We start from the raw sequence: 16,306 nt of genomic DNA, 5'->3' as shown, positions 1-16,306 counted from the left end.
TAATAACTTTGCTAAACAATAAATATATTCATCTCAAATTTAAAATTAAAAACTCATCTAGTACCCACTCTCATTTGTGGAAGAGAGTTCCAAACCTCCACTGCCTTTATGTGTTGAAGTGCTTCTTAACATCTCTCCTGAATGGTTTGGCCGTAAGTCTCAGACAATGCCCCAGTTCTAAACATGTATGCTGTGCAGACGAGAACAGCAGCTAACTGGAGACTAGCAAGATTCCACAATGGTCAGCGACGTACGTTGCTGGTTGAGTGAGCCATGTTGCTTAGAGGCCTTTGGTCTTTTTCTAGTGGTTTTGCCAGAGGCTGGCAAGGCCTCAGGCAAACCTCCCGACTGAGAGACGGGTAAACCGTCCAACCAAGGCTGTGTCCAGGCGTTATTTTCTTCCCCAAGGAGGTTATAGGGCTGGCTAGTTGTGCATTCACTGGTTCACTTGCCAATTGTTTTCATATTTGGATGTGGCCTTGCTGTATGTCCAGCTGTGAAATTTACTGAGGCCTCTAAAGCAAATGAGTGGGGTGCAACAGCCACAGCATTGCATCTTCATGCGCAACCTTCCTCTTCGAAGGAAACAATGAGGATTGAAGCTGAGGTTTCTGAGAATCCTAACTGTGAGAACAATGGGATTAAAACTGGCAATATCATTCATTTCCACTGGAAAACTACATACTCACTGTGGGCGCTGCCTGCCTGTTCACACACAAATTTTGATGTTTCTGTTTGCTTTGTTCATTTAACAGCAGGTTAATAAACTTTGCAGACATCATTAGCCTGGGATGAAAAGAGCAGCTTTACTTGATGAGTGGTTCAGGAAGTTGGTTATGGATAGTGTTTGAATTGTTAACTTGTTCGGCCAAACAAGAGGCTGTGATGATTGCAAAAACTGGCGACAGCATCTTAGGTGAATGACTGATCAACTGGTTGACTCTTGCTTTGTGGATTGGATAGTTTTGTGTTAGCTGTCCATAGATTTCCACATAAAAATTTCTTATCTATAAGGCCCTACATGTATATCATAGCTTTTGTGATCCCAAGACATCCCAAAGTACTGTACAGCCAATGGAACAAAGTGACTGTTGCAATGCTTTTTTTTGATCAATCACAGGATGAGGGCATTGTTAGCTTGGCCAGCATTTATTGCCCATCCCTAAGTGCCCAAAAGGCAGTTAAGAATCAGCCACGTTGCTGTAGGTCTGGAGTAACATGTAGGTCAGAGCAGTTAAGGATGGCAATTCTTTCCCTAAAGGACATTTGTGAACCAGATGGGTTTTTATGACAATTGACAACAGATCTGTGGTCATTAAATTCTTAATTCCAGATTTTTGTTGAATTCAAATTCTACCATCTGCAATGGCGGGATTTGAACCTGGATCCCCAGAACATTTTCTGGGTCTCTGGATTACCGATCCAGCAATAATACTATTATTGCTTCCCCTGCCACAGGGATGGACAACACAGACTGGTCTGGCCAGTAATGCTCACATCCCCGTGAACAAATACAGAACAACTTAATTTATCCAAACATCAATTATCCAAATTTTGGATTATCTGAACAAGATCTCAAGGTCCCATAAATGCTTCTTTCGTTTATAATCAGATCAATTATCCGAACAAAATCCAAAGCCTGTCTTGTTCAGATAACTGAGGTTGTTCCGTCATGGAAGAGATATATTTTAACAGTTTGCATATAGTGTGCAACCATTACACTTCACACATGATGCTGCGATATACCAATGTTTCGGTTATTACAAAAGAAAAAGTTAACCTTGCTGGTTTAAGGCGTTAGCCACAATGTAAGTGGGCGGCATACTCTTGTCTGAGCGTCGGTGTCAGTTAAAGGTCCCCATCCAGGAATTTGTTCACAAAATCTAAGCTCACACCCAAATACAATGCTGATGGAGGGAGTCCTGTACTTTTAGGGAGCTGCAATTGGAATATTGGCATTTATTGTTAAAGGAATGGAACATTAAAGTAGGGAAGTATTACTGCAACTGTAAAAGGCATATTAAGACTGCAGCTGGAGTATTACGTACAGTTTTGGTCATCTTACTTGAGAGAACTCCCAGTTTGTGTATTGGCAGCAGATCAGAGGAGATTCACAACATTGATTCCAGAGTTTAGATTAGGGTGGTGCTGGGAAAGCACAGCAGGTCAGGCAGCATCCAAGGAGCAGGAAAATTGGCGTTTCGGGGCAAAAGCCCTTCATCAGGAAAGCTGACTCCAGAGGTGACGGGGTTTTGTCAAATGAAAGGAGATTGAGCAGTTTAAGCTGATCCCTTTCATTGTGGAAAATCTAGAATGAGGGGTCACGGTTTTAGAATAAGGGGCAGCAGATTTAAAACAGGGATGAGGAGAAATTGCTTCGCAGATGGTTGTGAAGTTGTGCGATTCACTACCTCAGAATGCAGTGGATGCTGAGACACTGAATAAATTTAAGGATAAGACAGGCTGAAGTGTGACAGTAGTGGCTTGAAGGGTTATGAAAAATGGACAGGAAAGTGGTGTTGAGGCTGACATGAGATCAACCATGATAGAATTAAATATAGGAGCAGACTTGAGAGGCTGAATGGCCTACTCCTGCTCCTAGTTCTTATATTCTGTCTTTCAATGTGGCAGTAAAATATTGAGACCATGTCTACTGTCCTGGTTTGAAGACGTTTCCATGGTAACAACATAATGAAGCACACACAGCATCAAATACCACAAATGGACATGAACTCACCCTCAATTTTCAATTTCTGTTGTTTTCCTCAACTAATTGCTTTTTCTCTCTTCCTCCCATACAGTTTATCTTTTGTTCACCTTCTCCCTGTGTGTGTGTCTTTCTCTCTCTCGCGCGCTCCCCCTCCCCATTGTTTGTGTTACCGTCTCTCTCTTTCTTTGCTTCAATTCATGCTTCTAGCTCTCAATTTCTCTCCCTTCCTCCAGTTTGAATGCTTCACTCCCTCTTCCTCTCCCATTCTGAGTATGTGGGTCTGTGTCTCTCACCCCAACTGTGTGTGTGTGTGTGTGTGTGTGTCTCTCCTCGTTTGTTTGTGTGTGTGTCTCTCTCTCTCTCTCATTCCCAGTTTGTGTACTTCTCTTTCTCCACCACCAGCCCTGTTCAGAACTCACCTGGTGTGTTTCCTTGACCTTGATCTTATTATCCTCAGCACTGTCGTGTTTCTGAATAATGAGCAGCTCCCAGGCACAGCAGGTTTATTACAAGCCACAACTATCAGCTTGTTGTGCAAACACCAACTGTGCATACAGGGAGAGTTTCTCAGGAGGAGGCACTCACCTGGAGGGGAAACTCCTAACCAGAGCCATGGGGCTGGGATTCCTCCTTGGCTTAAACTGAGGTTGGCACAGCTAAAAGATCTGTAAGGACTCTCTCAGCATAGCAACAGGGTAAGGTTTTCAGACCGAGGTGCGTCATTCCCAGTATAATTCACACAGAAACAGACGGCCATGTCCTCCATTGCTGGCCAAGGACACAGGACGAGCCAGCTATGGAAATGCTTTAGCCACTGGATCTGGAAAGGTCATGCTCTCTCACACACTTTGTACTGGGCAGTGGCCAGTGCACCAATGACTCCTATTCAAAGATGCAAGGCAGCCCAGTAAAGAGATCGACAGCACAGAAAAAGGCCGTTTGTCCCACTGCATCCATGCCAGTCAAAAACTGCCACCGGACCATTCGAATCCCATTCCCAGCACTTGGATGGTAGCTTTGCATGCATTGGCATCACAAGAGTACATCTAAGGTACTTCTTAAATTCCTCTGAGGGTTTCTGCCCCAACCAACCTAACAGGTGGTGAGTTCCACATTTCTACCAGCCTCTGGGTAGAAGAGTGTTACCTCACATCCCTGTAAGTCTCCTGCCCTTTACCTTAAATCTATACTCCCTGGTCATTGATCCCTCCATCTTTCTATCTATGCCCCTCATGCTTTTATACATCTGAATCACATCCTTTCTCAGTCTCCTCTGCTCCAAGGAAAGCAGTTCCAGTCTCTCTTCATAACTGAAACTCTCCAGCCCGAGCAACATCCTGGTAAATCTTCCTCTGTACCTTCTCCAGTGCTACCACATCCCTCCTAGAATGTAGACTCCAGAAATGCACATAATACTCCAGCAGTGGGCTCACCAACATTTTATACAGATTCCACATAATGCCCCGCCTCTAAACTCAACACCTAGACTAATAAAGGTAAGTATCCCATATTCCTTCTTAGCAACTTCATCCACCTGATACCTTCAGACACCAGTGGACATGCACACCAAGGTCCCTTGGATCCTCAGTGCTTCCCAGGGTCCTACCAGTCATCATGTATTTCCTTACCTTGTTTGTCCTGCCCAAATACAGCACCTTACGCTTATCCCGATTGAATTCCATTTGCCACAGATCAGCCTGTCCATATCCTCCTGTAATTAATGCTGTCCTCCTCACTATTTACCACCTCAACAACGTGCACATCACCTGTGAACTTCCTAATCAACCCTACCTACATTCAAGTCTAAATTCTTTATATAAACCACAAACAGCAACAGTCCCAAAATGGATGCCAGTGGAACCCCACTGGTGACAATCTTCCAGTCAGAAAAACACCCTCACCCTCTCCTTCCTGCCACTCAGCTAACGTGGATCTAATTTGCCAAATTTACATGGAGTCCGCGAACTCTTACCTTTGCTGTCAGTCTCCCAAGTGGGACCTTATCTAAAGCCTTGCTGAAGTTGAAAGCATTTCCCTCATCTACACATCTGGTCACCTCTTCAAAAAATTCAAACAAGTTGGTCAGACAGGAGCTGCCCTTAACAAAACCAGGTTGACTCTCCAAGTTCATTCTGTCCCTTAGAATTGATTCCAATAGTTTCCCCACCACCAAGGTTAGACTGGCTGGCCTGTAATTCATCCTTGTTATATCACAATGTTAAGAATTAGGAACTAGTTATTTTGGGAATGTTGACCCAGGCTGTCACATGAACTGCTGCACTGCAGCCATATGCCATGGAACAATGTATTAATCCATTGAGCAAATGAAGCAAAGCAAGAAACATACTCCATGAAGATCCATCATTTTGTGTCTAAGCATGAAAATATTTTGACTTTACAGGAACCAGAAGACAGAATTGGCTGGGATTCTGCTAACTGGAATTTAAAGGAATGAGAGATGATCTCATTGAAACATTTGGATTCTTATGGGGCTTGACAGGGTAAATGTTGAGAGAACGGTTCCCCACATGGGACAGTGTAGGACCACATGACAGTCTCAGAATAAAGGGGTGCCAACTTAGACTGAGATGGGGAAGGAATTGCTTCTGTGAGGGGTTTGAGAGTCTTTGGAACTCTTTGCCACAGAGAGCTTTGGGGACAGAGTCCTTGCATGCATTTAAGGCAGAGATAGATAGATTCTTCATCAACAGGGGAATCAAGGGTTACATGGAAAACACCGTAAAGGAGATGTGAGGAATGTTGAATCAGCCACAATCTTATTGAATGGCAGAGCAGGCTCAAGGGGCTGAATAGCCTACTGCTGTTCCTAATTCTTATGGTCTTAAAATGGTCCTTCAAACAACATCAGCCAAGAGCCAAGCAAGGCCTACACTTCACCACTGCTACTGGGATCTTACCATGTCCAAACAGTGGGTGCCAATAAACAGTCATCAAAGTCATTCACTTCACACCCAAGGCTGCACCTAACCGAAGAGGTTCCTCTCCAGACAAAGCAGCCAACTGATCACCCAAAATTCCAAAATGTGAAGACAAAAGTTTGGTTTTGGAGGATTATAAACACTAAATATACTGCCCCCAAAGTATGAGGCTATATTATTCTTTGTGATGTGCAGCAACATAAATATCAGTACTAGCCTTTCCTTTTGAGTACAATTCAAAACAGTCAAAGACACAAACCCGTGTCTTGGAAATCTGATCTGACATGAAGGGAACTTATAGCTAATGACCAATGCCAACAGCAGGAGGATCTGTACAGACAATTCAAACCCATCACTGTGAAACCGGCTCACAGTGTAAAAACCATGCATTTCTTTCGAATAGCCATATTTCTATGAGGTATTTGTCCTTGCAGGTGCACTCTCACTCACCTGTAGGCTGGGATACCAGGGTTTGCAATCATGATGGATTCCAGGTGGAACCGTCCATCGCCAAGGTAACTGGAAGGAGAAAAGACACATGTGCTGCATTAGTGCGGGAGTGTGGCAGCACACATACGTGTTAATCACTACTGCTGCCACTGCGAGAAGTCAGTCAATTTCAAAACAAACCACCTCCGGAGGCCCCAAGCTCAGGCCTCTCTGTCAGGCCCCGAGCTCAGGCCTCTCTGTCGGGGCGGGGGGGGGGAATCACTCTGAGGACAAGATCTTTGTCTTCACATGTTTATGGGATTTGGGTGCCACCATCACTTATTGTCCATTTGTCCATTCTTAGTTGCCTTTGGACTGACTGAGGAGCAGGTCTGCTAGTGGGATTGCAGATGATGAGGCACAAAGAGCTACCATATGGGTCTCCAACCAAGTTAAAACAGCTATTCTCCCAATGGACCACACCCTCCTTCCCCCACTACCACTCCTCACTCACAACACAATCAATAAAGTTTCACAGTCACCATTACTGAGAAGAGTTTTCAGTTTCAGCTTTTATTAGTTAATTGAAGGTAAATTCCACCAGATACTGTGATGGGATTTGAACCAGTGTCCCCAGAGCATTAGTTTCTGGATGACTGATTTAGTGACATCACGGCTATGACAATGTCCTCACCCACTTTCTGTATCTTTGGGAGGGGCTGGACAGAATCATTCAGGATTCTGCTGCTGACTAGCAGCAAAACTGAATGGGGGAGGGCCGGGGGAACAGACGAGTGATAAAGCCCTAATCCTTCCCTCAGAGGAATGTGTGCTTCTGGAATACACTGTCCGCTGGTTTGGTCAATGCTGACTATCTTTAAGGGCCTAGTAAACCATTTCCTGATTGGAGTAGACACTGTATGGTATGGAGAGTGAGTAGATTAAGGGATAACTCTGAGCCAATTGGTCTAAGGCCTGAGTAGTCTCAGTCACCCAAGGAGCAGTTGGATCAAATCCCACTTCTGAGTTTAATTCAGATAAATGCAAGGTGCTGCATTTTGGGAAAGCAACTCTTATCAGGACTTATATACTTAATGGTAAGGTCCTAGGGAGCGTTGTTAAACGAAGAGACCCTGGAGTGCAGGTTCATAGCTCCTTGAAAGTGGAGTTGCAGGTAGATAGGATAGTGAAGAAGGCGTTTGGTATGCTTTCCTTCATTGGTCAGTGTATCGAGTACAGGAGTTGGGAGGTCATGTTGCGGCTGTACAGGACATTGGTTAGGCCACTGTTGGAATATTGCATGCAATTCTGGTCTCTTTCCTATCGGAAAGATGTTGTGAAACTTGAAAGGGTTCAGAAAGGATTTACAAGGATGTTGCCAGGGCTGGAGGATCTGAGCTACAGGAAGAGGCTGAACAGGCTGGGGCTGTTTTCCCTGGATCGTCGGAGGCTGAGGGGTGACCTTATAGAGGTTTACAAAATTATGAGGGGCATGGATAGGATAAATAGACAAAGTCTTTTCCCTGGGGTCGAGGAGTACAGAACTAGAGGGCATAGGTTCAGGGTGAGAGTGGAAAGATATAAAAGAGACCTAAGGGGCAACTTTTTCATGCAGAGGGTGGTATGTGTATGGAATGAGCTGCCAGAGGATGTGGTGGAGGCTGGTACAATTGCAACATTTAAGAGACATTTGGATGGGTATATGAATAGGAAGGGTTTGGTGGGATATGGGCCGGGTGCTAGCAAATGGGACGAGATTTGTTTAGGACGGTCGGCATGAACGAGTTGTTTCTGTGCTTTACATCACTAAGACTCTTTGAGTCTATGACACTACCTCCAAAGCACTCAGCATCCTGACTTGGAAATATATCATCATTCCTTCAGTGTTGCTGGATCACATTTCTTCAATTCCCTCCACAGTGTTGTGGGTCTACCTACAGCAAATGGACTGCAGTGGTTCAAGAAGGCAGCTCACCACCTTCTCAAGGGACGAGGCAATTAAAGCTGGGCCCACTGGGGGTACCCACATCCCAAGACTGAATGAATAAAACAAAACCAATAAACCCTTGGCTGAACCACAATTATGAGAGTAGAATGAGAATGTTGCCCCTTAGGTCCCTTTTAAATTTTTCCCCTCTCACCCTAAACCTATGCCCTCTAGTTCTGGACTCCCTGACCCCAGGGAAAAGACTTTGTCAATTTATCCTATTCATGCCCCTCATGACTTTATAAACCTCTATAAGGTCACCCCTCAGCCTCCGATGCTCCAGGGAAAACAGCCCCAGTCTATTCAGTCTCTCCCTGTAGCTCAGATCCTCCAGCCCTGGCAACATCCGTGTAAATCTTTTCTGAACCCTTTCAAGTTTCACAACATCCTTCCGAAAGGAGGGAGACCAAAATTGCTCACAATATTCCAAAACTGACCTAACCATTGTTCTGCACAGCTGCAACATGACCTCCCAACTCCTGTACTCAATGCTCTGACCAATAAAGGAAAGCATACCAAATGCCTTCTTCATTATTCTATCTATTTGTGATTCCACTTTCAAGGAACTAAGAACCTGCACTTTAAGGTCTCTTTGTTCACACAACACTCCCCAGGACTTTACCATGAAGTGTATAAGTCCTGCTCTGATTTGCCTTTCCAAAATGCAGCACCTCACTATGTGTCTGCTGCCCTGTCCTTTGAGGTGGTAGAGGTCATTTGTTTGGAAGGTGCTGCCTAAGGTACCTTGGTGAATTTTTGCAGTGCATCTTGTAGGTAGTACACACTGCTGCTACTGAGCGTCAGTGGTGGAGGGAGTGACTGTGGATGTTGCAAAGTGAGTACATGCTGCCTGTGGCATTGGTAACTCTTGCTGACATAAGCCTTTGAAAACCATTGGTAGCCCAACATATATTGTTTACAAGTGACTCTAGTCAATGTGTGCCAACAAGTTCTCTTCACATCCACACAGGAGAGAGGACAAAGTGAAAATGATTAAAGTCAGGGGAAATTAACAAATCAAGATGAATTGTGATGTGGTGCTTTCTAAACTTTCTTTCTCATCTACCTGATATGTGAAATCTTTCACTCATCGATCTTGGAAAGACAGTATTGTCACAGCACAGGAGGAGGAGGCCATTCGGCCCATTAGGTCTGTGTTAGGTTCCTGCGAGAACAATTCAGCCAGTCTCACTTCTCTGTCTTTCTCTAATAACACCATATTTTTTCCTCTTTACTGTGTTGCAAAGGAACACATGTTCTGCTTTATAAACAAGCAGATTCTTGTTGCAAAAACCAGAAATTGTATGTATTTTTAGCTAATACTCTTATCATTTGTACTCGGATAAATACAGCAGCAGCTCTGCAAAATGAAAATCCAAACATTTCTCTTGCCTAAGACTAAAGATTTGATGCTGGTTATTTTTAAATTGAATCACTCAAATTAAAAGTGAGCTACAAACACACATACACACACATTTTTAAGGTGTGGAGGAGGAGAGTGAGAAAGATATAGACATATACAATTCACTTCACGGTCAGACAGCAAACCACATACTGGCTGCTCCACACTTTATTACCTTCCTATTAAGATTCTTGTAAGCTGTTCACCATCCGTGTGATGTACATGTAATTCCGCAAATTTAAATATTGCATTTTAAACCTGCTGTCCAATTTAAAATCCCAAATTATATCTCAATACCATGAGATTATATCTCCCATATGTCAGGATGGCATGTTGAATCAATTCCGATCAAAGACCCTCCTTTGAGCTCAAGGTGATGATTATGAGTTATTCAGCACAGTACAGTCTATATGGACCAGGGCTCTAGTTGCTGTTAGGACAATCCAGCATTACAAAGACTCGAGTGGCCACTTGGCAAATCATCACCACATCAGCCGCTTTCTGCTTGGACTACCATCCAGTTGGTGCAGCTACAACTCTTCAATTTATTGGCAGTGGCTGGCAGCTCTTTATTTTAAAATAATTGCTGAGCTGCCCTGAGCCTTGTATCATTACACAGCTCTTTGATTCTCTTTTATCATTCATTCATAAGTTGTGGGAGTTAGTGGATAGGCCAGTATTCATTTATTGACCATCACTAATTGCCCTCAAGAAGTTGGGGCTAGTAAGCTACCTTCTTAAACACAACTGAGTGACTTGCTGAGCTATTTCAGAGGGCAGTTAAGAGTCAACCATGTTCTGATGGGGCTGGAGTCAATGTACACCAGACTGGATAAGGACGGCAAGTTTCCTTCCGCAATGGGTTTTTACAACAATCTAGTAGTTCGGTGGTCACCATTACTGATGTTAACTTTTTACTCCAGATCTGTTTAACTAACAAAATCAAAAATCTCCAGTAATTTGCTGTGGTGAGATTTGAACTCAAGGGGAGATGAGGCACCATGGTAGAATAGAATAGATTAGAATCCCTACAATGTGGAAACAGGCCATCAAGACCCACTGAAGATCATCCCACCCAAACCCACCACTCTGCACTATCCCCATAACTCCACATTTCCCACAGCTAATTCAGCCAGCTTGACATCCCTGGACACCACAGGGCAATTTCACATGGCCAATCCACTTAACCTGCATATCTTTGGACTGTGGGAGGAACCCAGAGGAAACCCCACGCGGACACTGGGAGAATGTGCAAACTCCACACAGACAGTTGCCTGAGGGTGGAATTGAACCTGGGTCCCTGGTGCTGTGAGGCAGCAGTGCTAACCTCTGACCCACCATGCCACCCCATGTGTAGTAATGTCACTGCGTGAATAATTAGAGGCACAGGTTAATGTTCTGGTGATAAAGTATAACCCACCGTGGCAGGTGCTGAAATTTGAATTCAATGGATAAAGTCTGGAGTTGAGAGCTAGTCTCAGTGATAGTCATAGTCATAGAGATGCATGGAAACAGACCCTTTGGTCGAACTCCTCCATGCCGACCAGATATTTCAAATACATTTAGTCCCATTTGCCAGCATTTGGCCCATATCCCTCTAAACCCTTCCTATTCATGTACCCATCCACACACCTTTTAAATGTTGCAATTGTACCAGCCTCCATCACTTCCTCTGGCAGCTCATTCCACACACGCATTACCCACTGCATAAGAATGTTGCCCCTAAGTAACTTTTTATATCTTTCTCTATTCACTTTAAACCTCTAGTTTTGGAGTCCCCCAAGCCAGGGAAAAAATCTTGTCTATTTGCCCTATCCATGCCCCTCATGATTTTATAAGTTTCTATAAGGTCACCTCTCAGCCTGATGCTCTCAGGAAAACAGCCCCAGCCTGCTCAGCTTCTCCCTATGGCTCAAACCCTCTAACCCCGGCAACATCTTTGTAAATCTTTTCTGAACCCTTTCAAGTTTCACAATATCCTTCCTATAGCAGGGAGACCAGAATTGCACACAGTATTCCATCAGTGGCCTAACCAATGTCCTGTAAAGCTGCAACATGATGTCCCAACTCCTTTACTCAATGCACTGACCAATAAAGGCAAGTGTACCAAATGCCTTCTTCACTATCCTATCTACCTGTGACTCCACTTTCAAGGAACTATGCACCTGCACTCCAAGGTCTCTTTATTCAGATAACTGATCACTAGTCCACAGACTAATCAGCTAATTGTTGCCAGCGAAAGCTCTATTCATATTTAGACTCTGGCTCCAGCTAGTCTGCAAACTAGGCTTCCACTAATGCTTGAACAAACAGCTGTGTAAACACCACATACAATGAGTATCAGGTAACTTGCTTTTAAAACAAGTGCAACTATTAAAGACACAGATAAATAAAAAGAAACAGTTTTTACACGTCTGAGTGCAGAGATGTCATCCATGGTGAAATCACCAGGTTATGCACAACCAATGTAACCTTTTACACGTGTGGCTATCTAAACAGGACTGAACAGTGTGATGGTGACCATGAAATGAACACCAATTGATTCACATCTTTCAGGCAAGAAATCTGCCACCCTTACCTTTAGATTCATTCATTCATCCAATGTGGATGTCAGTAGCTATATTGATGTTTATTACTCAATACCAGATTCCCTTGAGGTGGTGGTGGATGACCTTCTTGAACCACTGCAGACCTTGGACCCACACTGTTCTGAGGGAGGGAATTCCAGGACTTTTACCCAATGACACTGAAGGAACGGCGATATATTTCCAAGTCAGGATGGTAGGTGTCTGGAAGGTGAACTTGCAGGGGGTGGTGTTCCCATGTGTCTGCTGCCCTTGTACTTCTAGATGGAAGTGTCATGGGTTTGGAAGGTAGTGTCGAAGGAGACTTGGTTAATTGTACAGTACATCTTGTAGATGGTAATAAATGGTCTGACCTTGTTTGATTCCAGACTCTCAGAAATGTAATTGCCTCTTAACTGTCCTCGGAAATGGCAGAGCAAACCACCTTGTCCAGGGATAATTTAGGATAGGAAACAAATGCTGGCTTTGTCAGCAATGTGTATAAACTATGTTGGGGAAACATAATTAAACTAGGTCTATGGATTTCGAGTCCTGTTAAGTAATCACTATGTTACTGCACCACAGCACAGCACAACTCCCTGTATTACAAAGAGCAGTACAGCAGAGGGACAGGCCCTTTCGTCCACCAAAGTTGCACCGACACAGGATGCTTTTCTAAACCAAAAAACTTTAGCCTCTTTCAGTCAATGTCCCTCTATTCCCTGCCTGTTCGTGTATCTGTCAAGATACCTCTTAGACACAGCTATTGTATCTGCCTCCACCATCTCCTCTGGCAACACATTCTAGACATTTACAACCTTCTGCGTAAGAATCGTGCCTCTCACATTTCCTTTAAACCTACCCCTGCTATCTTAAACCTGTCTCCCCTAGTAATTAACATTGCCACCCTGGGAAAAAGGTTCTGACCATCCGTGCCTCTCAGAAGTTTGTATGTTTCTATTAGACCACTCCTCATCCTTCAATGTCCATGGTGAAACAAGCCAAGCTTGTCCAACCTCGTCTTATAGCTAATAACCTCCAAACCAGGAAACATTCTGATAAACCAATTCTGTACCCTCTCTAAAACCTCCACATCCTGCTGATAGAGTGGTGACCAGAACTGTACACAATATTCCAAATGTGACCTAAAATAAATTTATGTACAGCTGCAACATGACTTGCCAATGTTGATACTCAGTGCCCCCAATAATGAAGGCAAACTTGTCATGTGCTTTCTTGACCATCTTATCCACTTGGGTTACCACTTTCAGGGGAACTATAGACCTGTGTGCCAGGATCCCTCTGCATGTTGATGCTATTAAGGGTTCTGCTGTTTACTATATACTTCCCTCCTGCATTAGCTCTGCCAAAATGCATAATCTCGCATATGTCCAGATTAAACTCCATCTGGCATTTCCCTGCCCAAGACTCTTGCCTATCCATATCCTGCTGTATCCTCTGGCAATCTTCCTCACTATACACAACTCCCGCAACCTTTGTGTCATCCACAAACTTATTAATGCGACCACCTACGTTCTCTTATATATACATCAAACAGCAGGGGTCCCAGCGCTGATCCCTACGGAATATCACAGATCTCCAGGCAGAAATACACCCCTCCACTGCTACTCTCTGTCTTCTATGACTAAGGTCTGTATCTACCTTACAAGCTCACTGCAGGTCCCATGTGACTTCACCTTCTTTATCAGCCTGCCATGAAGGACCTTATACATAGCTGTTTTATGCAACTTCACACTGTGTGTGATGTAGCCCACTTCTACGTACAAGTTCTTAGGTCTTTGTATAATTGCTGCCCTCCAATCCAGCACCATTGGTTGCCAATGCAACAGGAATCTAAAGAGAAAAAAAAACTGCGGATGCTGGAAATCAGAAACACAAACAGAAATTGCTGGGAAAGCTCAGCAGGTCTGGCAGCATCGCTGGAGAGAAATCAGAGTTAACATTTCAGGTCCAGGGACCTTTACTTGGAACACAGTTCTCAAGTTCTGAAGAGGGCTCACTGAAACTGAAATGTTAACTCTGTTTTCTCTCCACAGATGTTGCTAGACATGCTGAGGTTTTCCAGCAATTTCTGTTTTCGTAAAATGAATCTGCTTGTTTAAAAAGCAGAACATGTGCTCCTTTGCAAGACCGGCCTTTACTCTTTCACCTAGTAATGCTCCAGTCAGCTCATCAGCACTGCTTAACACAGGGATGCAGAGGTAAATGGCCTGGGATATCAGATGATCACATGCTCATGGAGCAATGTGCCTCAGAAGGAAGTTCTTGAAAGAAACTCATTAATACATAGCATGTTTCAAAACTTATTTGGGACCCCTGCACTCCGCAAGGAAACTGTTGCAGGCAGGATATTGAAAGCTCATAGTTCAAAGTCTCATGTTAATGTTCCAAGGAGCAAACTCTATTCCCTGTCTTAACCTCTTTGCCTTTCTGTGACTCTCTCCCTAAAACCAACATCCATCCCAAGCTCCTTGCACCTCGGTGTCAATTGCTATTTGACTGTTGCTCTGTTGAAGCGCCCTGGAACACTTCATTGTGTTAATATTATTTTATTTGAAGTGTTAGATAAATGCAAGTAGCTGTTGTAAGTGCATGAATTCTACCTATACAGGAAGACAGCCTTGTGTCAAGTGGGTGAGGGACAGAGAGAGTCGTTGCTGTGATACAGTGCACCCAGCAGAGCTGGCAGCAGGCTGTATGTGTGAAACATATCCCGGGTTAAGGTATCCTGGTACTACTTCCGTTGCAAGAACCTACATCACCTTCAGTTGCAATCCTTCCAGCGTGGGGTCCTTTTCCAAATTCAAGCGTGTCCCATTTGCTCATTATCTCCGTCCCACATGATCATTAAGCTCCATCCAGCAATTTAACATACACTTTCTATCACTCCATGGCTGTGCCTACCTCTTCTCTAAACATCTTTAAGTCCAACAGGTCTTTGAGACATCGAACTCTGGCTTCTTCTATAATGAGTTAGGAGCAGGAGGCCATTCGCCACCATGAGCCTGCTCCATCATTTGATAAGATCATGGCTGACCTGGTTGTGGCCTCAGCTCTGTTCTCTTGGACTCATTTGTCCCCATTCTTTGTTTTCTGTTCGTTGAACAATCCTCGATCCACACTGTGTTAAAACATTAACCCCTCCTTACTCGACTCAACCACTGGTTGTCGAATCTTCAGCTGTCCTCTGGAATTCCCTGCCCCAAGTCTGTGTAGGGGTCTCCCCCTCTTTAAGATGCAGCCAGAAACCTACTCGTTTCTTCAAGATTTTGGTCATTTGTCCTTGCAGCTCTTTCTTGGATCAGCGCTGTGGGCTGTCTGCTTACGCTCGAGTAAAGTGCCTTTGAATGTTTTACTGCATTAAAGGCACTATTTCAATGTAAGTCGTTGTTTTGCAAGTGAGTTCAAGTCCATATTTCTCACCAGTCATGGTGTGATGGGAGAAAGGCTCTGTGCATATGGCTAGTTATTAATTGGCGTCTACATCACAGACTCTATCAGAGACTGAATAAAAAACCAACACCATAATGATGCGCTACTCCGGACTTCTTTGATTGTAACGATGATGCATATGATTATACTATTTATTAAGTATGCTACTGGTTGCTAGCGATCGATTTGCTAAATACGCCAATGACATCACCTGATCAATACAGCACTCGATCGATAGCGTGCTAACCTTTCTTTTAGTTTATGATTCTATTGACAGACTGTCCAATCTGCACACCTTTGATCTTTACTGCACTGTATAATTGGAATGTCATTGCATGGCTCAGTAGCTAACACTCTCTTAGCTTGGAGCCAGAAGGTGTGGCTTCGAGCACCAGTTCAGGCACTCCATCACAAAATCCGGGTTAGCCATTCAGCCCTGTACTGAGGGAGCACAGCACTGTCAGTGGTAGTGTCATGAAACTTGAGGCTCTCTCGGGATTCCATGATACAATTCCCTTGTTATTCTACTCTGTCACAGTGGCTAACCCAGTGTCTTGCTGACAGTGTGAAAACAACCAGGAATATGAGCATTCATATACTGCTGAACTGGGAGGAGGTGGGGGCCATTTAGCCCCTCCTCATTCCTATCTACCCCCAAAAATCACTTACCTTCTTCCTTATTAAGAATCTATCTACCTCTGCCTTAATATTATTCAACAACTCTGCTTCCACTGCCTTTTAAGGAAGAGAGTTTGTCTCAGAAATAATGGCATTGTAGCCACACACAAAGCAATGTTATGTTAATGGATGCAGCACTAAGCT

General features: G+C 43.9%; 1 protein-coding gene across 2 annotated transcripts in view; it reads right to left on the bottom strand.

The window, feature by feature from the left end:
* Positions 1-16,306, bottom strand: part of dph1 (diphthamide biosynthesis 1) — a 600,464-nt gene that overhangs the window by 165,249 nt on the left and 418,909 nt on the right. Inside the window, exon 7 of one of the 2 annotated variants that reach the window (XM_072589987.1) lies at positions 6,100-6,168. The exons of the other annotated variant lie outside the window; for it this stretch is intronic. Within the exon in view, the coding sequence (XP_072446088.1) occupies positions 6,100-6,168 (69 nt within the window). The remainder of the gene's footprint in view (positions 1-6,099; positions 6,169-16,306) is intronic. 2 annotated transcript variants of the gene reach the window in all.

This window comes from Chiloscyllium punctatum, chromosome 19 (genome assembly GCF_047496795.1).
Source record: "Chiloscyllium punctatum isolate Juve2018m chromosome 19, sChiPun1.3, whole genome shotgun sequence".
Lineage (NCBI taxonomy): Eukaryota > Metazoa > Chordata > Chondrichthyes > Orectolobiformes > Hemiscylliidae > Chiloscyllium > Chiloscyllium punctatum.
This window is presented reverse-complemented; position numbering and strand designations above follow the sequence as displayed.